The 25150-nt window shown below is 42.0% G+C and overlaps 1 protein-coding gene across 9 annotated transcripts in view; it reads left to right on the top strand.

The window, feature by feature from the left end:
* Window positions 1–8869: 8869 nt before the first annotated feature.
* The window catches only part of ptprh.L (protein tyrosine phosphatase, receptor type H L homeolog), a 118894-nt gene continuing 102613 nt past the window's right edge, over window positions 8870–25150 (top strand). For 5 of the 9 annotated variants that reach the window (XM_041569628.1, XM_041569631.1, XM_041569627.1 and 2 more), the window contains exon 1: window positions 8872–9174. In XM_041569628.1, coding sequence (XP_041425562.1) covers window positions 9118–9174 — 57 coding nt within the window. In that variant the 5' untranslated portion in view covers window positions 8872–9117. Of the gene's footprint in view, window positions 9175–25150 lie in introns of all 9 variants that reach the window. The other 4 variants (XM_018226381.2, XM_018226382.2, XM_041569630.1 and 1 more) reach the window with 2 other exon arrangements.

Raw genomic sequence — 25150 nt, 5'->3', positions numbered from 1 at the left:
AAAAGACAGGAATATGAATAGGAGGGGGACTGAACAGAAAGATGAGTAATAAAAAGTGGCTCCACTTTTGAAAGCTGGAAAGAGTCAGAAGAATAAATAATGACCACTTGAAAAGTTGCTTAGAGCTGGCCATTCCTATTTAACTAGCCATTCATAACGTAAAGGTGTACCGCCCCTTCATAGAAAAATAATTCTACCTGCAATTTAAGTTGTTATGGTGACTTTTTTTTCAAACAGATACAGTTGGGAGCTCACAGCATTCCTTCCCTCTCCTTCTAATTCATTTTAATTATACACAAGTGTGAGAGTTACCACGTCGCTTGTCTCAGCAATTCTAGTGGTCAAAAACATGCCTTGGATAAAGCAAACAGCATGTACTATATACAGTTTTTGATGATAATAAGTACATAAATATAGTAGTGTGCGCATAGTGAACTTTGGCCGCACTCTTTATTATATACTCAATATAACCTGTAAATAATTATGGTTTGGTTTCCATAGATTAATCATCCAGCAGCATAAAAGGGTAGAATTTAGCATGTGCAAACAACACAACTTTACTGCATATTTCTATTCTGGTCTTTAATATGAGAACTATGCCATTCTACTTAGACATCAAGGTCTGTGTATAAAACCTACAGAGGGTTCCCTGCTGCCTAATGCTTGTCAAACCTGCAAGTATCTCCTCATTTGGCTAAATCAGTCTCCCTGTTGGGCAAAATCAGAGGTTTCTGGCTTAGAGAGTAACGTGGGCTGACTGTGCACTCTGTGCTTGACCAATGGACAGAGTACGAGGTACAACACTTGGTGTGGCCACCTTTCTATTTCTTTGATTCTTCATGTAAAAATCAGAAAGGATGGGAACAGCAGGAAGGGGAGCTGCATAGTAGAAGGGCTGCTTGAGCCTCTGTGTTCTTAAAATGTTAGGGCCTATTTTGAAACCAACTCTGGTCCTCAGTTGCAACTCCTCTTCACTTCCTCATCCTCATCTGCCGATGCACCACAAACTGGCCAATGTAAACAATATGCATAGAACCAGAGGTGGCCAAGCTGACAGGGCCTTGAGCAACCTGACTGACTGCATGGTGACAAGCGGTGGGAGCGGCAAATGAAGCAAGAGAGTCCAGACTAGGGGTAGGCAGAAGACTCCTCAAAAGGTATCACCCAGTAGCCCACATCATGGCGCCCTAGGCAGGTGCCTACCTTCTTCTGCCTACCCTTAGTAAGCAGATAACATTTTTGATTTGGCAGAGGACTAATAACATGTAGATCAATAGTTTCTTCACCTGTGCTGACCCAAACCCACCCCATTTCAATCTGAACTTCACCTGGTCTGCTGTACCACTGCTGTTTATGTATTATATACTCTCTATATATATTCTTTATAAGAATCTGCTGCCATCTACCAGGTTGCTGAAGATGAAACAAGGGTGGACATTTCAGCAAGACAATGGTCCCAAACACATAGCCAAGGAAAGTCTCATTTGGTTTCAGAGAAAAAAATAAAACTGAAAACTGACAGAATGGCCCAGTCAATCACCCAACTGAAAATCTATGGAAAGAACTGAAGACCAGAGTTCATAGAACATTCAAGATTTGAAGGCAGTTAGTGTGGAACAGAGCCGGGCCAACCCGGCCAGGCGCCCTAGGCAACCTGGCAGGCCACGGTGATGGCTCAGTGCATGCTCGACTGTGCATACGTGAAACTGCGCTCCAGCACGCATGCTGAATACTTCGCTCCAGCGCGCATGCGCCAAATGGCGTGCGCGCATGCGCAGAAGCACATTTGACCGAAAGATACGCACGGCAGTTGTGGAGAGACGGGACTGGACACGGGGTAGGTGACAGAGCAGGTACGTGCCTGCCGCCCCCCCCAGCTTTGCGCCCTAGGCATGTGCCTACTCTGCCTACCCCTAGTTCCAGCCCTGGTGTGAAAGAATGGGTCAAAATCACACCTGAGCAATGTATGCGACTAGTTTCTCCATACAAGAGGCGTCTTGAAGCTGTCATTACCAACAAAGGCTTTCTACTATGTATTAAATACATTTCAATAAGTGTGTTCAATACTTATCCCTTGTGTCATTTCACTTTATTACACCTAATTTATGGAACTATTTGTTTTGATTTCTTTGTGTGTGTTCATTACTTGGGTTGTTACCGACATCTGGTGGAAATTCATGTCAATAGCCCCATTAGAAATATGTTTACTGAGAAAACCGTTGACATGTTCAATATGTTATTTTCCTGGCTGTTTATAATTTAAATATACCTGTGTCTGACAGCCCATCTTTGATGCCACAGGAGGGGATGGGCATGAGTCTATAAAGATAGCACTGGAGGAGTTAAGGTGGTCATAGACGTAGAGATCCGGCAAACGAGTGAATCTCTCCCCGATGTGCCCACATTGAGGTGGGAGATATCGGGCTGATCCGATCTTGGGCCCTAAGGCCCAACGATCAGATCATCATGCATCCCATACGGGCAGTCAGATTGCAGAACAGCATAAACACTCAGATGCGGCCACGATCCGATGGGAGTTTTTAAACTTGAAATTGATCAAGATCAAGAATTTCGAGATTGAAATTGACTTTCGGCCAGATATCGATTGGAGAAGCCCGTCGGATGGCCCCACACACAGGCCAATAAGCTGCCAACTCGGTCTGTCGGCAGCTTTTATCGGGCCGTGGGGGCCTTTAGAAGTGTTTAAATATATGGAAAATTTTCTGTGGGTTTCGGGATCTCTGTAATTAATTTATTATATAGGTGTTTAAGACTGGATGACAGGTCCCTTTTAAGTCACTAACGAGGCTTTAACTTGATTATTGTGTTCTGTTTTGGAAACCCTAGCTAGCTCAGAAAGCAGGTCAGACCTCCCTAGGCACAAAAAGAAGAATGAGGGGAAAATGAGAGAAGCCTTGAATGAGACTGAAAAACCAGAGACACCTGTTCTGTCCTGGCAATAATAATAATCATGCCATTGTCTGCTGCTGCACATCAAGTGTTGCTTTGTAACCAAAGCCTGTTTGATGTACGTTTGCCAGACAGAGTTCCTTTAGCAAAAACAGACGCTTCCATTATTGCATGAGAAATTGGGAGCATTCACAGGTTGGCATTTACCCGTTGTCCAAATCCAGTGAAAGGAGCAAAGACCCTCAATCTCATTTAAAGCAAGCAGGAAAGCCACAAACACCCACACTTAGTAACAAAATGTGCAACCACCAGTTTCATCATTTCCAGGACCCTCCATGTCTTCTACTTATTAATGTGGCCACAAATGTCTGCAGAACTGTGGGGGCGGATGGTACCAGCAACGAAAAAACAATGACTGATTATACTTTATTTATAGCGGAGCTTGAGAAAGAAATAAAATGAAATTAATTCTGGAAAAAAAGGCATTCCATTGGCATGAGGCATGACTGTATCTATTTCCTTATTGTATTGTTTGATGTATGTCTGCTATTTTAATAGACTCATAAGCAAAAAACAGAATCAGGGATCCTCTCTGAAAGTCCCTGGGATATAGTATGTAGTTAAAAATGTACCTCCTATAATAAAATATAAGGAGATTATACAGTAAGTCACTGAGGAGTCCCATGGCCACATAAAGGGATGAGGCCAAAAGCCGAGTGGTTTTATACAGGTCATAAAACTCCGTGGTGACTTCTGATATCCTTGTATTTTATAGCAGGGGGTACACATTATGTATTATAATACACAAGTTGCAGTGAGTCATGTGACAGCAATAACATCAATAAGCACCGATGATAACTGATGACATCACTTAGCAGCGTTTATAAGTATATTTGTGTTTTATATAGTGAATAAAGTACCCCCTCTTGTAAAATATAAGGATATTAAAAGTTACAGAGGAGTTTCATGACCACATAAAAACACGAGGCCGAAGGCCGAATGTTTTTATACAGGTCATGGAACTCCGAGGTAACTTCTAATATACTTTATTAATTATAATACACAAGATTCATGTGACAGAAATGACATCAGAACTCACCGTTTATAACTGATGACATCAGAACTCACCGTTTATAAGGATATAATGTACAAGATATTCATGGCTTTTGTGTATTATATAGTTATTATTTGTTATTATAGGTGGGACAGTTTTGGAACCGACCTGATGGAAGAGCCACGTGCCTTCTGCTATACCTAAGTCTAAAATCGCCTCCAACATCCAAAAATGCCATTCCATTATATGAGCCGCGTGAATCGCTGAAGGTAAAACATTTGCATTGCACAATGGCACAAAAATGCAGAAGGTGGTTATTACTCATTATTCAAATGTTTTACCTTCGGCGATTCACGTGAATCACAATAAAAAGGTATTTTCAAGCGTTTCGCTGCCCATACTGGAGGCAATTTCACACGTGCGACAAAACATTCTCCTAACGGCCCCCTCAACCGTATGTTTCCTCCTAGAAACCAAAGGCAGCACAAATACACAAATATTAAATATAGAAATACATCTTAACAATCAATTTGAGCGCTACTATGATAAAACATGCTTTCTGACTGGCTAAATAAGCTGCCGACAGGACGAGTCGCCAGATTATTGGCCAATGTGTGGGGCCCTCCAACAGGCTTCCCCGTCGATCGATGTTGATCTAGCAGGGTTAGAAATCCCTTCAGATCATGGGCGCATCTGTACGTTGATGCTGTCATGCGATTCAACCGTTAATATTGCCTCCATTCTGATCTGATCACTGCCCCTAGGGCCCGCGATTGAATCAGCCCGATATCGCATATCAGGGAGAGATCGCCAAACGAGCGGATCTCTCTGTGTACGGACACCTTAAGGGTAGGACTACACGGCCGACTTGGATGCGTTTCCATCGGTTTCGAAGCTGGGCGACAAAACGCCCTTATCAAGTCAGATGCGACAGAAAACAAGCTAAGTAATACAAAAGTCGAATGGTGTCGCAGCGTTCGTCCGATGCAACATGACTGTCGGATGCAAATGCTGCATGCGGGCGTTTTGTCGCCCAGCGTCAGATCCGGCGGAAACGCATCCAAGTCGGCCGTGTAGTCCTACCCTTAAGGTCTGCCTGAGAAAGACATCTTTTCTAGTGCTTATTAATAAACGAGCTGCTTAGAATGTTTCTGCCACTGTGGCTAGTCGCTAGATAAAGGCAGGGAAACAAAACCACAGTGCGTTTTAAAAATATGTGCAAGAAAAATTCTGTGTAAGCTGAACCACAGGCACACGTCCTAACGTACCACTTTGATCATATTACCTATCACCACAGATGATCCTGTTTGAAGAGGGAGACCAATCTGCAACAGCTAATTGAACTGCATATATTTCTATCTGCATTTACAGCAGTATTTTTTTTTTACTATAAAATACTATACAGGCGAGACTTAGATTTCATGCAGCATCTAATCCCTGAATGTGGTAGCCCTTTAATATCCTATTAAAATCTTAGCCACACAACAATACAGAATTGTGCTGTGGCATCTACTAATGAGCAACTTGTTTTTCTTCTAATTAGTTGCATGGAACAGTGCTATGTGCTAGCAGCTAGAGAGATCTGCTTTTCTGCAGTGCTGCACAGATGTTATAGAATGGCCACAAACAGCCCTGCATCTAGTTTTTCCCTCTTGTTGGCTTTGTGAATAAAGAAAATAGTTTTTCAGCACACCATTGTGGGCAGGGAGAGGTGTTTGGCTTTTTGGCTGTTTGTGCATACCACAGTTCCCGAGATGCCAAGTGATATAGGTGCATCTCAGTTCCGCCTCCTGCCCTCCAGCGTGCTCCCTGCTTCAAAGGATTTCCGGTGACAATTCTATGTATTTCAATGGAGTGGATGAGTTAGGATATATAGGTGCAGTCGGTGACAGGCCTATTACTGCAGGTGGCCAGGTGAGGGAGGGTTAAATCAGGGTGACTTCTAAAAAAATTAGTTGTGTGTCCTGGCAGGTCTGGACTGAGAGATTCAAAATAGGCCCTGACATTACAAGTCTCCCCACAGGCCTACTATAAAGTAGGTCTAAGGCACTTATATATTTACCCTTTTTTCCTATTAATAACATTGGGATCAGCCATCATTTTTACTGGCCAGGCCTGTAAAATACCGGCCAGGTGGCAACTCTAAGGAGGGAAGGAGACACATAAAAAGAGCAGGATGCTATTAATTACACTACTGGCACTGAGATTCAAAAATAGGCCCTGGCATTTCAAGTCCCCCCACAGGCCTACTATAAATTACTTGTCTAAGGCGACTTATAGCAGCTGCTCTAACACTTGTCAGAGTTTCTAGATTGGCAGTCCAGGTCTCACAATTAGAGAGAACATTGCCTGTACCTCACTTCACTGCTTGAGACAAAACAACACAAGCTTGGGCAAGTCAATTCCTGGAGCTTACTACGCTGCCCTTAACAAAAATGGCAGCACACATCATATACCAAATACTGACAACTCAGAGCTTCAGTGCACTAGGGGGAGGGAATGGTGTCTCTCCAGCTGTCGCTGTATTATAAAACCCAGGATATTTTTTAAAATGCCAGCAATATGGCGGCACCCTGTGTCACTTGTATACATGAACTAAACTGTGTTATTAGCTTTTTGCAGGCCAGGGGCAGGGCTCTATCTTGAACTCAGGGAATCAAATTTGTGGGATACCCCCACCCATGCAGCCGTAACCTGTGGCCTATTGTCTGTTGGCAATCTGTTTGCTAGGCTCCATACTACCCTAGCAACCATGAATTGATTTGAATAAGAGACTGGAAAGGCCTGAATAGAAATATGAAATAAAAAGTAGCGATAATGATACATTTCTAGACTTACAGAGCATTTATTTTTAGGATAGGGTCAGTGACCCTCCCCCCCCATTTGAAAGCTGAAAAAAGAGTCAGAAGAAAAAGGCAAATAATTAAAAAAAAAAAAAAAAGATAAAAAATAAATAATGAAGACCAACTGAAAAGTTGCTTAGAATTATTGGCCATTCCATAACATAAGTTAACTTATGTTAACTAGGAGAACTAAAGCTTAACTAAAGAAGTAGCTAGAAACATTGTACATTATGTTTTGTGCTTCTGTACCAGCCCAAGGCAACCACAGCCCTTTAGCAGTAAAGATCTGTGTCTCCAAAGATGCCCCAGTAGCTCCCCATCTTCTTTTCTGCTGATTCACTGCACATGTTCTGTGCTGCTGTCACTTACTGAGCTTAGGGACCCACTCACAATATACAGTACACATAGAATAGAAATGTCACAATATAAGGCTGATTAGTAATTAATACAGATAATTACTACATGGCAGCACAGAAACCAGTGCAATTAACATCAGAATTTAATAATCAGCCCTGTAGCATCAGCTTATATTACAGGGGAAGCTCATTTTCTGCTGGATAATTAGTGACGGCCCCTAAGCTTAGCTTCTCAACAGCTGCTCAGAGCCCACTGAGCATGTGAGTGTCACAGACACTTTCCAAGATGGTGACCCCCTGTGACAAGTTTGAAGTCCTGGATCATTGCTGCTATTGACAAGCTGAAACTTTAGGCTGGTGCAATACGTTCAGTATATTATTATATTTATTTTAAAGATTTAGTTCTTATTTAAAGGTGATGATCGGCCTTGTATGCTGTCCTTAATCTGACAGTTGCCATTGCATCAATTATGATCCGATCATTTGCCCAAAGGCCTAATGATCAGATCAGCCAATATTTCCCACCTCAAGGTGGGCATAACGATGAAATATTCACTTGTTTGGCTACTCGCCAGCTTTATTCAATGGCATGATTGAGATAAGAAAGCTTATCAGGGCAGAGGAAGCAAATCCATTACAGTTTTAAAATGTGTAACTGAAAGTAAACTCGATAAACCGATGAAGCGAAAGATGATATCTAACCCCCCCCATGTCATTAGGGAGATAATGATCCATTCTGGGTTATCATTACATACGTGCGCCATCAGGGGGACACAGGCAGTACTGCTGTACCGGGCCCGGGTCTGAAGGCTGCACTTCGAAAATAGCCGGGCCCCCCTTGACAGCGCCGAAGCCATGCTGCCTCTCCTGAAGTCCCGAACAGCCGAAATACCGAAGCCGCAAAAAGACCCGAAGTCACGAAAACAGCTGATATTGAAGTCCTGAAGCGGTGAAAAGACCCGAAGTCACGAAAACAGACGAAATTGAAGTCCTGAAGCGACGAAAACACCCGAAGTCACGAAAACAGCCGATATTGAAATCCAGAATCAGCGAAAAGACCCAAAGTCAGGAAAACAACTGATATTGAAGTCCTGAATCGGCGAAAAGACCCGAAGTCACGAAAACAGACAAAATTGAAGTCCTGTATCAGCAAAAAGACCGAAAGTCAGGGAAAACAGCTGATATTGAAGTCCTAAAGCGGCGAAAAGACCCAAAGTCACGCAAACAGCCGAAATTGAAGTCCTGAAGCGGCGAAAAGACCCGAAGTCACGAAAACAGCCGAAAAAGGCTTAATTTTTTTTGAACTTGTAAGAGGGCCCTGGCACCAATGTTTTTATAGGGGGGGCCCGAAAATGTTGTTGTACGGGGCTCCATGATTTCTAATGGCGACCCTCTATACGTGTTGCTGGGAGTGCTGTGCTGCTGAGCGATATATAAAGTGATAGGCACAGGTGATGCTGCAGAGATGCACAGGTATTCTATACACTGTTTATACAGATATATATATATATATTATTCCCAGGCACTTTTTGGTGTTTACTTAAGGAGAAGATTCTGTTTGCAGAAAGCACCTTCCTCCCGTTTGCTGGTGAAACCAGGCAAGTGAGCAGTGCTCATTAGTGCAAGGCTTTTCACTTCCTACTATGGGAGGTTCCCACCATTCAAATGAAGAATGGCAACAGGTTAAAGTCCTGCCTTGCTCAGAGGAGGGGAATTGTTTGACAGCTGCTGCCAGAACAGATCTGTGCCTTTCACTTCCCCCTTTGCCCTCATTGTAACAAGGAGATTACAAGCCTGGGCTGCTCCTTGGCTCACAATACACCAGTGACTCAAGCTGAAAAGTTAGGAGCGCACTGACGAAGGGCAAGAAGCGACTACAACAGGTTCAGCTGGTTCTGCTCCAGGAGCCCGGGGGGATCAGAACAGGTGGGACTGCTGCCTCTTCCATGTGCCAATGGCTTTTATCAGCATCGATTCTGCCCACTGCAAGGCACTGCTACTCTTATCCCAGGTAAGTGCCCACCTGTTCACTTTGCTGAAAGTCATTCTTTGATGCTCCAGCTACTGTATGTCAAGACTACAACTCCCAGAATCCCCTTCTGAACGTGATAAAGCTGGAGTGCTGATTGATGCCTGTTCCCCATTTTATTCTCCAGCCAACCGCGGTGAATTTTAAGAATGTCATCTATTATCCATAAAGCCCTGAAATACAGGAATGTCTTATACCTGTACATAAATATCCATTGGTGACAAAACAATCCTATTGGGTTTATTTAAATGATTTAGTAGCCTTAAGTCTCAGTGTCCCCATACGCAGATCCCACACATTCCAGATAATAGATCCCACACATTCCAGATAATAGATCCCATCCATGTGTATCTATTCACATCCCTCCAGGTACAGTTAAACCGCAGCTGCTAGCATTCCAGAACTACTGCCATGTCTTTGTAGTTCTATAACCAAACAGCCTTAGGGCTACAGGTTGTATATACTGTAGCTGATCTAAATGAGGAATGCCTCATTGTAATACAGGTATGGGACCTGTTATCATGAATGCTCGGGACCTGGGGTTTTCCGGATAACATATCTTCATACCTTAAGTCTACTAAAAAAATGATTAAATAAAAACATTAAATAAACCCAATTGGCTGGTTTTGTTTCCAATAAGGATTCATTATCTTAGTTAGGAACAAGTACAAGTTAACTGTATTATTATTACAGAGAAAATGAAAATAATATTATATAATTATTTGGATAAAATGGAGTCTCTGGGACGGATCCCATACCTGTGCCGTGTTGTGGAGTTCATTACTGTGTCATTAGCTGCACTGGGCAGGGCCCCTTTTCCCTCTATGGATCAGTATTGGTATGTTTATTGCAGACACCCTTTCTACTGTACAGCGCTGCAGAATATGGTGGTGCTTTATAAATACATGTTATATATAAGTGCTGGACTCTCCCCCAGAGAATGGTCCACTCACAGCAACAGTAGCGTATGGTATAGGTTTTTATATAGGCATGTACAAGGATAGGCATAAAGGAATGTTCAGTTCCACTGGGATATTCTTTACAGTCCAGTCCGACCATGTATCTCTTCTCATGGCCCTGATCATACAGGGTAGGGGCTTGTGTTTTTTTCACACTATAGTAGGGGGTCAACTGTCATTTTGGCACCTGTAACTTGCCCGGGAGGTGGGACTGAAAATCTAGAAATTGCCCCCCCATTCATCCATATGGCAATTCCATCAACAGAAGACCCTTTGCAAACTGTCTGTGATCTATAATCATGCATAGATTGTAAGCTCTAGGGGGCACAGACTTCCTTCCTACTGTGTATTTTACCACATGGTTATTCTATGCATGTCCTTGTGGTGTGTATTTTTTATTCTGTATCCTACAGTATCCTGCAGTCCTTTATAAATACAATTATACATGAGTGCATTATAGAGGAGTTTGGGCCAGCACTAGCTTTTATAGACTTACCCCAATCCATCCTGCCCCCTCCTGTGACATCAGAGATGGGTGGATTGGGCTGGGGTGGGTAAGGGTCGGCATGGGTCAAGAATTTTTTTTAAAACGCCTTCTGCAATGGGTGCAATTTTGTTTTACCCTGCAGCAATCTAGTATTAAAGCCGGTTTCTTTTTGCTAGGTCATGTTTAGAGACTGGAATGAAGTAAGAATAGCAAAGGGTCTGAACAGAAAGATACTCAAATACAATCTAACTGATTTATAGTTGCTGAGGGTCAGCGACCTTAGCAACCACATATCATTTTCCGTTAAACTTTGTAGAGAGAAAACCACAAAATATATATAAAAAAAAATTATTTAGGTAAATGTTATTTGTAACATAATAAAAGTTAATTCATTGGTAAACTTCTCCTTTTGTTTTTAGGGCTACGGTATGATTATCTTATATTTAGTGCAAGAGCCCTAGTCCATAGTCAGGTCTGTATTCAAACCCCGTGCTGCCCTTGGCTCACTGGAAATAAATCAGCCACCAGATTTAGTAGCAAGTATCCGGCAGTGGGCAGGGGGATTATTTTGGTCATTTTAGATCTACCACATAGGCACTTGTGGGCAGTGTCGGATTGGGGAGTCTGGGATCCACTTTTCACCTCCAAAATCGGGGCTGGGCAGGAGGTCAGGGGCAGAGCACAAGGTTTTAAGCAGGGAGCAGGTCTGGGTCGGTGGGGCACATAAGGACCTGGGCCTACCAAGTTTTCTCCCACTGGCCCAATGTGACCATGTCTGTGGGCTACATCCAAAAAGTTGCCACCCCTAGGCACAGACCAATGGGTGCCTGTATGGTAGATAAGGTTGGATTGTGGGGCATGTACATGTTGTTCCCTTACATCATTCACATGAGTCCCTGCCCCAGTGGAGCTTACAATCTAAGGTCCTTATAACATTCACACTAGTGATGTGCAGGTCGGGTTTTTCCCGACCCGCACCTGCCCGGAAGCCCGACCTCCCTCCACCCACCCCCGCCTGCCGGCTTCCTTTTATAGACGCTCACTGCCCCGCCGTTGACATCACAAAAGGGATGGGGCGAGCAGGCTATAAAAGCCTGTGGCTATAAAGCCGTAAACTGGCAGTTCAAGGGGGCGCACCCGCGAAGAGAAGTGCGAGGTCGGCCTGAACCTGCCCGACCCGCAGGTCCCGTGGGTATCGGGCCGGCCCGCACATCACAAATTCACACACACTAGTAGCCAGTGAATCAGCCTGTATGTTTTTGGAGTGTGGGAGGAAACCATGAGTACCAGGAGGAAACTCACATAGAGCAGACAGTGCTTGATAGACAGATCTAACTGCTGATTTATGGTACCACCATATCTGACACTGGTGTGAAATGCCAAGTAATGAAACATACAGGCTTCATCTGTAAATAAACAAGTGGTCTTATCTCTGGTTGTATAAAATTCCTATTATACTGATAGGTGCTTAATAAGGTCTGTAGTCTGTAGCTAAGCGCTATCTCTATGTAAATATGAAGAGGGAGCAATTCAAGGTCTGCACACACTGACAAATGCCTTTGAAAGCCCACAACGTTCCGCAAAGAATTTACAGTCATCATCTTGTTAATAAAAAAAATAGAATAAAAATAGCAAGAAGGCTGCATCCCTAGAGTTCTATGAAGTTTCCTCTTAGCAATTGAAATAAAAAAATTAAGTACAAAACTTTATATTTTAATCATTTTCTTAGTTTTTCATAAAACATTCCATTAAATAAAATAAAATTAAAATTTTCAAGGCTTTGAAATGGAAAGATTACAGTGAACGAAGACGGGAGTGTAGAATTTGGTTAATTAGTAAAATAAGAGAGTTGTTCAAGGGCTGGAAGACTGTATGTATCACTGAATGGATGTCTCTGTGCAGCAAGAAGTCAATATTTGCAGAACAGCATTCCCAGAATCCTTACACTTTTACTCACACAACTTGACCTTAAATAGAGGAGAAATGTGTTTCCTGGTTGGACTTTTGCTCAGATTAGATAAAGTCAAGAGGTGTAAACCATATCGTCTCTATAAACTAACCTGGTGGAGGAATGCTGCTTGTTGTTCTGTCTTGAGCCTAGAAGGCACTTGTGTATCACCATGATATATATATATATATATATATATATATATATTATAACATCATAAATTTAGGCCCATTCAATGCGCCCTTGTGTAATAATGATTGGTTTTAAGAACCTAGTGGACACGCCATTATATTCCATAAAGCCTAGTTCTCCCTATAATGTTATGTGAGATATGGATTTAGCCAATAAACCAGTAAACAAGCCATTTTTACCTTAAAGTGGACCTGTTGTCCTGGCAGTGGCTATTTATACCCATATAATAAGCAATTCTTGGATAAAGTACTGGTTACACTGATGACCTCTTTCTCAGTTAGATCCAATAAACTCCAGAATGGGCAGTGCTGGTTCTTCTATCACATTCACCAATGTTTTCCAAGTAGAGGTCCTTGGTCTGGTGTCACCCCTCCAAGGGATGACCATAAAAATCTCAATAACAATAACATTTGTGCCCATAAAGTGGTAAAAAACTGGAAGGCACTGACATACTCAACACTGTGAAATTTATCATGGAAAGTGAAAACCTCCTGGATATTACTTTTAGGGACATGGTATGGATTCTGCAATTCTGGTGACACAATAGAGATTTTCGGATATAATGAGGCACCAGAAGGTAACTTTGTAATTCACAGATTGGTGATGTGTGGGTTGACCTGAAACCAGTGTCGGACTGGCCCACCAGGATACCAGGAAAAGTCCTGGTGGGCCCAGGTGTCAGTGGACCCTCATGCTGCTAAAGATTTGGCCTATTTCATTGCCATTCCCTATTTTTATGAGAGCAAAGAGGCTAAATAGTTGGAAAAATAGATTATAGTATGTAAAGAAAAGAGTCTAGGATAATAGAGGTTGAGTGAGGAGAGGAAGAAAGGAGAGGAAGAGTGGGCCCCTGGTCTAAGATTAATTGGTGGGCCCCTGGTCTAAGATTAATTGGTGGGCCCCTGGTCAAAATTTTGGATGGGCCCATGGTGTCCCAGTCCGACACTGCCTGAAACCCACGATAACCTGCAGGTTGACCACTGGGAGGGTTCTGGCTGCAATTTGGCCAACCATTGCAGTTAGGGTTTGGTGAGGGTTAGACTGGAGAAGTAACTTCTCTACTGCTCCTGAATATTTCCTGTTTGGGAACCAGAGGAACACACAGAAGTGCCGTACAGAGGCAAAAGACGTGGGTACAGGTTGGGGGCAGCTCCTAATGGCAACATTTTACGGGTTATGATCCGGTGTGGTTAAGGTTTTGCGGGTTGGGTTTTTCGTGACCCACACATCACTGCCACAGATTTACCGTCACTAATCATTGTGTGTGGGTTTTGCCATAAACTATCCAAGAAACCATGGGGTGTATTTATAAAAAGTAAAGTTAGAAATCGCCGCAGTCCTCTAGAGTGAAATTCCGCCACTTCATTCATTTCTATGGGATTTTGAAAGGCATATTTATCAAAGGATGAACTTTCACTTTCAACCATCGATAAATACTCTTTTAAAAAAAACCCATAGAAATAAATGGAGAATGACAGAATTTCACTCTGTGGACTGTGGTGATCACTAACTTCACTTTTTGATAAATGTATCCCATATTGGGATGGTTTAATTCCTGTCCCAATGAGGCCACAATGCAACTAATTGTTGTATAAATAATTGTATATTGTATAAACATGTCATTAGATGGATGTCTAAGCGTTCCCGAAACAATTTTTTTTTTTCAATTTGCAGGTTTATTGTGTAATAAAGGCATACATAACAGTGATACGTTGCATTGAAGAAACTCACAAAAAAGCCTACATATCAACATCGCATGCTATACAGATTGAGGTAACACAGTGAAAATAAAAGATAAGAATAGCAAAACCAAAGTAGAAAAAGAATACAAACAAAAGAGAGAAAGAAAATTAAATAAAATAATACACGGCAGTACATGGCAAACACTCAGGCAAGTAGATAATCACAATAGAACAGGGCATTCAGTAGGCTGTGAGAAATCTCAGAAGCAGAGTCATTCAAAGACAATGAATCAATCAGCTGTAATGGGGTGCCACGGGTCCCAGATTTGAGCACATTTAAGCTTAGCATCCACAGAATCTGCTGCCATGCGTTCCATAAGTTCCCTTGAGTCCAGATGTTGCAGTAAACAAGATATGGTAGGGGTCACATTCAGCTTCCATGTCTGCGCAATTAGCGTGACCGCAGTATTAAACACGTGAAATAGTAATTTCGGGTTATCATAAGAACAGTTATCAGGGTAAATCTGCAATAGTCCTATTTGGGGCTGGAGGGGCAGGTCACAGTTCAGTCTACCCTTAACCAGAGCAAACACTGCAGCCCAAAATGGTTGAACTGTTGGACACAGCCACCACATATGCAGAAGGGAGCCAATCGCACCACAGTTCCTCCAGCAAAGCGGAGAGTAGTGGGGTGACATTTTAGCTATTCGTTGTGGAGTAAGGTACCAACGGTGTGTTACTTTCGTATGAGTTTCCACATGATTAGTACAACATGAGGCCCCTTTCGAAGCCGTGAGGCATCGTTGCCATTGATGTGACGTAAATTGGGTTTGTAAGTCTTCCTCCCATTTTAGCATATAAGGGAATTTAAAGTCTTCCGGCAACTGCAATTGCTGTTGGTAGCAGTCCGAGATAATCGCTCTACCATTCCATGCTGCGTGACAAAGGTATTCAATTCTGGTACGAGGCCTCATGGTTTTAACGTTGGGAATGTAGGATTGCAACAAATGAACAATTTGAAGATAAGCATAACATTGATTTCGAGGGAGCTGATATTTATTAACGAGATCATCAAAACTCAACAAGGAGGAAACAAAATATAGGTGACCAATAGTAGAGATACCCTTAGAGTCCCAGAGATGCAAATTAACATTAGGAATAACGTATTTCAATGCCAATATAGGGGTGAGCGGGGAAGGAAAAGTGGTGAGCCCTCGATTTTTATTTAAAACATCCCAAATACGTAGGAGGACTGTGGTCGTTGGTAATAACCCTAAGTTAGGGGGCCGAGAATGCTGGGGAAGCCAGAACAGCTGTGTCAACCTGCCATCTTCAGCATAGTCTGCTTCCAAATCAACCCAATCTCGTAAAGCAGGTGGGGAATGCAATCTAACAATCACTTCTAATATGGATGCGTGATAATACAGTTTAATATTCGGAATGCCAAACCCTCCAGAGCGTCTTGGAAATTGTGCACATTGGAAAGCTATTCTAGGGGGTTTACATGCCCAAATAAACCGATTGAGGACTTTCTGTATCGTCTGACAAAAATGAGTAGGTAGGGCTATATGGAGAGTCCTAAAAAGATACAATATCTTAGGAAGGAGGTTCATTTTTATTGTAACTATCCTCCCCAGCCAAGAAACACATGTTGTTCTCCATCGCTCACATTCCGATTCCGTGAGTCTCAGGAGGGGCTGATAGTTCAATTTGTAAATGTTAGCCGGGTCTTTAGGAAGTCTAATGCCTAAATACGTTATAGAGGACTCCCTCCAATCAAAGTCATACACATGCTGCAAGCCTTGCAGCGCCATATGTGGAACATTAAAGGGGAGAGCCTGGGTCTTAGAGTGATTAATTTTATACCAGGACACACTCTGAAATTCAGCTAAAACTTTAAAGAGATTAGGGAGAGAAACAGCAACATTTGTAAGTGAGAGTAAAACGTCGTCCGCAAACAAACCAATCTTATGTTGTTTTGACTTAGATTGCACTCCTGTAATATTAACATCCTCTCTGATCCTTTGAGCCAATGGTTCTACCATCAATGCAAATATCAAAGGGGATAGTGGGCATCCCTGCCTTGTGCCATTAGTGACAGAGAAAGCATTCGATAGGGCGCCCGCCGTACAGATCCTGGCTGTAGGGCTGGAATAAAGGGGAAGCACAGCTTTAATAAAGTTCGGACCCAGATGGTATTGCCGGAGAGTCTCCGCAAGATAATGCCAGTTCACCCTATCGAATGCTTTCTCGGCGTCCAAGGACAATAAAATAGCTGGAGAGCCTTGTTTTCTAATAACATGTATAAGATCATGAAACCGACGTGTGCCATCCGAACCTTGTCTATGAAGGATGAAACCAACCTGATTCGGATTTATCAAAGAAGGGAGAATTTGGTTAAGTCTAAGGGCCAGAATCTTAGCATAAATCTTGAGATCAGTGTTCAGGAGCGCAATCGGGCGATAGTTTTGGCATTGATCAAGTGGTTTCCCTGGTTTGGGAATGGTGACAATTTGGGCCTGGAGATATTCTTTATTTATCGTACCCTTGTCCATAATGTGTCTAAACAACTGTAATAATTGTGGGGCAAGTATATCCGAGAAGGTTTTATAATAGGCGTTAGTAAACCCATCAGGTCCCGGGGCTTTATGAGTCTTTAAGGATTTGATAACTGTTACAATTTCCTCTAGCGAAATTTTGTCGTTCAGTGATTCTAATTGAACGGGAGTGGGGCGTGGGATAGCAAGCTTACTGAAGAATTCCTGAATATTAGCCAAAGTAGGTTTAGGGAGGGAGTCGTCATCCTTCAAATTGTAAAGTTTAGAATAGTAGTTAGCAAACTCATTAGCGATTAGCTTGGGATCCGTCAACCTACCCCTTCCACTGGTAATATGAGTAATTCTATTATGGGCCTGATGTTGCTTAAGTTGAGCTACCAACAGTTTATCTGCTTTATTGCCTTTAGTATAATACAATTTTTTAAGGAGTTTAATGCGGTATGCTGTTTTGGCAGCCAAAATCTCATTAAGTTTTTTTCTGGTATCTGCTATTCCGTGTAAATAAAGGGGTTCCCGAAACAATTTTGAGCGGCCAATGTGGAACTAATAGTTTCCTGTGCCACTGATTTTACCTATAACATCATGCACCATGCGTGGGAGCCATGCAGTTCCAAAGGGATAAGGCATCATCATAGTTGTAGTATAAAACTGACCCACGGGAGCACATAAATATACGAGAATAATAATCACACTGTGAAAGAATTGGCCAACGTTTACAACTGTTTTATTGCTATAAAAAATATATACTGCTGTATTGCACCTAGTAAGTCATATGGATTGTAAAACGTGGTCAAAGAAACAAGCCTTGAGGCCAATAATGAGGTGGTTATTGTTACAGCCGAGCAGACATAATAATTATAAAATAAGGAGGAAGAGTTTTCAGAAACAGTTATGAGGATCTTTATTAGTTCCCAGAGTCCTATGCTCTTGCTCTCTTTGTATTTATACCTGTTGTTAAAGTTCCGCTCCACAGAAGGCTATGGCAGTAATAAGGAATCCATACTGGATGACTGATTCTCCTACAATAATGATCCCCGACCAGTAGCTTGTGAGAAACATGTTGCTCCCCAAAACCTCGGATGTTGTTCCCAGTGGCCTCAAAGCAGGTGCTTATTTTTCAATTCCAGGCTTGGAGAAAAGTTTTGGTTTTTTTAAAACCAGGTTTACTGACAAATAGAACCACTTGTATTCTGCCAGTCCACATACGGCAACTGAATAGCCAATCATATCCTTTATTTGGCACCCCCGTGAACTTTTTTCATGCTTGTGTTGCTCACGCGTAAAAAAAGGTTGGGTACCCTTGTCCTAGAACAAGGTATTTCTGGCGTATCATCATTTTATATTTGCATTTGTACATTTTTATCTTATCACGTTTTTCATCTCCTAAAATTGCTGGTGTGGAATTTGCATATATAGTGAACTGTAAAAAAAAAAAGTAATTTTTTTGGACATTTATTCAAAAAATTCAATCCATTTTGATAAGGACATAGCAAAACAGACCACGGGGACCCCAGGGTGTAGTGGGTGCATTGGCATCTTCTCAGTTCAGCATATTCACATGCAACAAACCATTTTAAAGTTTCAAGGAAACTGACACAATTGGGCGTTGGCGCCCTGTAACCTTTGATTAGGGCATTGATTTTAATTACACATTAAACAAGAAATTTAGCTAGTGGGAAAATATGGTTAATCATTCTTGATAGATATATACTTGTCATCTTAGCACTTATGAAATTGAAATTCATTTTCTGTCATTGTTCTTTTAACTGAGATTTCAGTACCGTATGTTTAGATTGCTAAAAAGCTGTGTGCATTAAATTGTCATTTCTGTGTACCCTATGGACATGGTGGTGGGTAGGTCCAAATCAAAATTGAATTTTGCGTACAAATTTGTGTGCTTTTAAATGTTTGAGCAGCCGTTCCCAATCTGTAGAGCCATCCCCACTGTCTTGGCAAGTAGTGATGGGCGAATTTCTCCCGTATCGATTCGCCTAAAAAAAAAGGAATTTCCAGTGAAATTCGCGAAATGGTGTAAAACTCACAAAATAAAGTGTTTGATGCAAGCGACTTTTCCGACTGCGTCTAAGTTTTTGCAGGAGTTATGCAAATTTATCTGCCGGGGGCGAAACAAGGAAATTCACCTCAAATTTATGCCTGGCGAATTTATTCGGCCATCACTATTGAGAAGTGGTTGAAGAGGGCTCAGTCTGAAGGCAAATTAGGGTGAGATTTGGGGAGACCACTTATTTGCTCTGTTCTCTAAATCTGTTCTGTATATTGTTGGTGCTATGGTACAATGCCTGAGCAATGTATTCCTATATCTTTAAAGGGGTTGTTCACCTATAAATTAACTTTTAGTATGATGTATGGAGCGATATTCTGAGACAATTTGCAATTGGTTTTCATTTTTTATTATTGATGGTTTTTGAGTTATTTAGCTTTTTATTCAGCAACTCTCCAGTTTGCAATTTCAGCAATCAGGTTGCTAGGGTCCAAATTACCCTAACAACCATGCATTGATTTGAATAAGAGACTGGAATATGAATAGGAGAGGCCTGGATAGAAAAATGAGTAACAAAAGTAGTAATAACAACACATTTTTAGCCTTATAGTTTGAAAACTGGAAATTATTATTATTAACATGTATTTATATAGCGCCAACATATTGCGTAGCACTGTATAGTAACTGTGATTATACAACTAAATCACATGAATTATATACATAGAACATATGGAGTTACACACATCACAATCAATCCTGGTACAAAAGGTGAGGAAGGCCCTATGCAAAAGAGCTTACACTCTAAAGGGAAGGGAGCAATACACAAGGTGTGGGAGTGGGCAAGATTGAATTCAATGGCTGAGAAATGTGGTACTGTATGTGGTGTTGCATTTGGTAGTTTAGCAGAGTGAGGGGCTTCTCGAAAGAAGTGCGTTTTAAGAGATTTCTTGAAAGCAGAAAAGTTGGGAGAAAGTCGGACAGACCGTGGGAGAGAGTTCCAGAGGAGGGGTGCAGCCCTTGCAAATGATTAAGAAACAATAAAAAAAGAAAGAACGGAGGCCAATCGAAAAGTTGCTTAGAATTTTCTATAGGTATCTATAGGATACTATAAGTTAAAGGTGAACCACACTTTTAAGCTTGTTATAAGCTTTATCTGCATATTCAAAGGGGACTTAAATAAAAAAAAACTCCAGCTATCCCTGGCGTAAAAGAATTATAACTCATACGTGATCATTGCTAGGAGAAAAAGCACTAGATTACTAAAGAGCACAAAATTTCACCTCCTATGGGCCTATGCACAGATTACTGGCACCCACATGCCACCCACGTGATTACCACAGGACGCAGTGCTACATTCAGAGTAAGGTGCAACTATTCTCTCCAGTCCTCCTAGTAAGGATCCCTCTCTTTGTTCCAATCTAGAAGCACAAAGAGCTGATGAGGGGAATATGAAAAATGCACATAAACAGAGCTACCTGTGCCCATTTCTTGCAGCTCTTGTTCCATTTTTCAGAAATAATAAAATACCTGGAGTCCATATGTATGCATCTGACCCATACGCAATAAAGCAGGAAAGTTTAAGGGTTTAATGTTTCTTTGATGTGCAGAAAAGCATGCTTGGGTATTATTCCCTTTCGTTCAGCCTTCCTACACACTGAATAGTCATTTGTTTAACAGGCCACAGTTTCGCTTCTTTTTATAGCAACCTGTATTGTATTAAAAGCCAGTTTCTCTTCTGTTTATGGTGTTTGTGCAATGCGGGCCTCGGTGGCTGGAAAACTGTTGAAGAGGCAGTTAAAGGAAAACTATACCCCCAAAATGAATACTTAAGCAACAGATAGTTTTTATCAAATTGAATGACATATTAAAGAATCTTACCAAACTGGAATATATATTTACATAAATATTGCCCTTTTACATCTCTTGCCTTGAACCACAATTTTGTGACTCTATCTGTGCTGCCTCAGAGATCACCTGACCAGAAATACTACAACACTAACTGTAACAGGAAGAAGTGAGGAAGCAAAAGGCAGATCTCTGTCTGTTAATTGGCTCATGTGACCTTATATGTGGTTTGTATGTGTACACAGTAAATCTTACGATCCCAGGGGGCGGCCCTTATTTTTTAAAATGGCAATTTTCTATTTATGATTACCCAATGGCACATACTACTAGAAAAGTATATTATTATGATAATGGTTCATTTACATGAAGCAGGGTTTTACACATGAGCTGTTTTACTCAGTATCTTTTAATAGAGACCTACATTGTTTGGGGGGTATAGTTTTCCTTTAAAAGGCAGCCCTAAAAAGTAACTCCTATATGTATATATCAGATCGGAATTTGTTTTAAGCTTGCGACTGTGCAAAGCTCATCATGAGAATGAGATAGAAACTATCTCATAGCTGAAAATAGCTGAAATAGCTGAAAATAGCCTTAAGAGATACGCTGCCTCTAAACTGTGTTGCACCTTGAGCCCCACTGCCTAGCTTGAGGCTTCCTAAAAATCATTTTCATTCGTTTCTGTGGAATCATCATAAACCACTTGCCCTAGAGAAAATATTGAAACCAATTTCTAGCAGCTACTGATGTCCCTGTGGGATTCAAAGGAGCAATTCTGTGCACCCCTTTGCCTCCCCCTCCTTAAATTTATGTCTGATGGTCCCAGGCAGGGTATGAGCTTGGGGGTCCGGATTGCAGGTGAAGAGCAGGGTCTGTGCAGGGGAGCAGAACTGGGCCAGTAGGTCCCATTAAGGCCCAACGGGTTTTTATTGCATTCTGGACAAGGTTCCATATTCTGTGTTTTTTCAGGAGAATTCTCTATGGGCCAAGTAGGAACACCTAATTAACTTTATCCCTGCAAGTCTTTATATGGATTACTTCTTTTTAAGGTTACAGCTGGAATTAAGAATTGGCAACACTGTACAGTATGTAACCCAGTATATTTGAAAAAGAAAACAGCCCAATCAAATGCTTACATGTGTACAGTTTCCCAAGTTGCCGTTTTCTTTAAGAATAACCCACCACCATCAAAGTTTGTTTCCCTTTAACAGAATTTAGAGGAACATGAAACTTTTTGCAAAATGCACATAATCTGCTCTGCCCTGCAACCGTTTCCTCCAAGATACGTTTCCAATGGAAACAGGTCTGTTTATTTCTAATCTGTAATTTCGCTACTTCAGAGCAAGAACTATGATAAACTGTGAGCTGTACAATTAAAAAGGACTAGATAATGTTTATGAAACTTGGCGTTTACTGCCCTGATTCACAGTATTCTAAGTATTCTGCTCTGTCATTTCAGATTGCACATTCTTCTAACCTTATATATCCCCCTCACTTGTCTGCCCTGCTTGTGGTACATGTGCCAGACTGATATAACCCAAATGGATGAGTTGTGCATCACTAATTTTCCAATAATTTTTGGAATGCAGAAACAAAATAGTGACAGACTAGGTAGTACCTATAGTATCAGTGGGATAATAGTCTCATGGTAGTGACTGTGGGATAGCAGGTATAGTAGGGAGAGATGGTGCCTATAGTAACAGTGGATAATAGTCTCTGGGAAGGGAGTGTGACTGTGGGATAGCAGGTATAGTAGGGAGAGATGGTGTCTATAGTAACAGTGGGATAATAGTCTCTGGGAAGGGAGTGTGACTGTGGGATAGCAGGTATAGTAGGGAGAGATGGTGCCTATAGTAACAGTGGGATAATAGTCTCTGGGAAGGGAGTGTGACTGTGGGATAGCAGGTATAGTAGGGAGAGATGGTGCCTATAGTAACAGTGGGATAATAGTCTCTGGGAAGGGAGTGTGACTGTGGGATAGCAGGTATAGTAGGGAGAGATGGTGCCTATAGTAACAGTGGATAATAGTCTCTGGGAAGGGAGTGTGACTGTGGGATAGCAGGTATAGTAGGGAGAGATGGTGCCTATAGTAACAGTGGATAATAGTCTCTGGGAAGGGAGTGTGACTGTGGGATAGCAGGTATAGTAGGGAGAGATGGTGTCTATAGTAACAGTGGATAATAGTCTCTGGGAAGGGAGTGTGACTGTGGGATAGCAGGTATAGTAGGGAGAGATGGTGCCTATAGTAACAGTGGGATAATAGTCTCTGGGAAGGGAGTGTGACTGTGGGATAGCAGGTATAGTAGGGAGAGATGGTGTCTATAGTAACAGTGGATAATAGTCTCTGGGAAGGGAGTGTGACTGTGGGATAGCAGGTATAGTAGGGAGAGATGGTGCCTATAGTAACAGTGGGATAATAGTCTCTGGGAAGGGAGTGTGACTGTGGGATAGCAGGTATAGTAGGGAGAGATGGTGCCTATAGTAACAGTGGGATAATAGTCTCTGGGAAGGGAGTGTGACTGTGGGATAGCAGGTATAGTAGGGAGAGATGGTGCCTATAGTAACAGTGGATAATAGTCTCTGGGAAGGGAGTGTGACTGTGGGATAGCAGGTATAGTAGGGAGAGATGGTGCCTATAGTAACAGTGGATAATAGTCTCTGGGAAGGGAGTGTGACTGTGGGATAGCAGGTATAGTAGGGAGAGATGGTGTCTATAGTAACAGTGGATAATAGTCTCTGGGAAGGGAGTGTGACTGTGGGATAGCAGGTATAGTAGGGAGAGATGGTGCCTATAGTAACAGTGGGATAATAGTCTCTGGGAAGGGAGTGTGACTGTGGGATAGCAGGTATAGTAGGGAGAGATGGTGCCTATAGTAACAGTGGGATAATAGTCTCTGGGAAGGGAGTGTGACTGTGGGATAGCAGGTATAGTAGGGAGAGATGGTGCCTATAGTAACAGTGGATAATAGTCTCTGGGAAGGGAGTGTGACTATGGGATAGCAGGTATAGTAGGGAGAGATGGTGCCTATAGTAACAGTGGATAATAGTCTCTGGGAAGGGAGTGTGACTGCGGGATAGCAGGTATAGTAGGGAGAGATGGTGGCTATAGTAACAGTGGATAATAATCTCTGGGAAGGGAGTGTGACTGTGGGATAGCAGGTATAGTAGGGAGAGATGGTGCCTATAGTAACAGTGGGATAATAGTCTCTGGGAAGGGAGTGTGACTGTGGGATAGCAGGTATAGTAGGGAGAGATGGTGCCTATAGTAACAGTGGATAATAGTCTCTGGGAAGGGAGTGTGACTGTGGGATAGCAGGTATAGTAGGGAGAGATGGTGCCTATAGTAACAGTGGGATAATAGTCTCTGGGAAGGGAGTGTGACTGTGGGATAGCAGGTATAGTAGGGAGAGATGGTGCCTATAGTAACAGTGGGATAATAGTCTCTGGGAAGGGAGTGTGACTGTGGGATAGCAGGTATAGTAGGGAGAGATGGTGGCTATAGTAACAGTGGATAATAATCTCTGGGAAGGGAGTGTGACTGTGGGATAGCAGGTATAGTAGGGAGAGATGGTGCCTATAGTAACAGTGGGATAATAGTCTCTGGGAAGGGAGTGTGACTGTGGGATAGCAGGTATAGTAGGGAGAGATGGTGCCTATAGTAACAGTGGGATAATAGTCTCTGGGAAGGGAGTGTGACTGTGGGATAGCAGGTATAGTAGGGAGAGATGGTGCCTATAGTAACAGTGGATAATAGTCTCTGGGAATAGTAGGGAGAGATGGTGCCTATAGTAACAGTGGGATAATAGACTCTGGAAATGTTTGTTTTCTTATCTTCCTCACCAACTCCAAAGTGCCAAACAGCTTTAGAATAAACTTTCCTTTTTCATTTGGCACCATTGTAGTTACAGTTGGCCTGTCTCACTCACATAATGCCTTTCTCATTAATAAACAGAACACAGAATACAAGATTAGGTGTGGCTGGAAAAATATTTAGTTACACCTGCTATTATAGGTTTGTGAATTTCACTTCAACTTTCCGTGTTCCTACTTTCTGCACTCACAGCAGCCTAAACCATCAACAAATGAGCACAAGATATGAATTAGTCGATTTTTATCATCAAAGAATAAGCTTGCTGTGTGTATTTTGTTTCTCGAAGTCACTAATTTAAACGAATGCTGCATTCTTGTGCCTGAAATAAAATGTATGAAAGTAGGGATGCACTGAATCCAGGATTCAATTCGGGATTCGCCCAGGATGCGGTCTTTTTCAGCAGAATTCGGATTCGGG

This window comes from Xenopus laevis, chromosome 7L, assembly GCF_017654675.1.
Source record: "Xenopus laevis strain J_2021 chromosome 7L, Xenopus_laevis_v10.1, whole genome shotgun sequence".
NCBI lineage: Eukaryota > Metazoa > Chordata > Amphibia > Anura > Pipidae > Xenopus > Xenopus laevis.
Note: the sequence above shows the minus strand (reverse complement) of the source record. Positions and strands in the feature narration are given on the sequence as shown.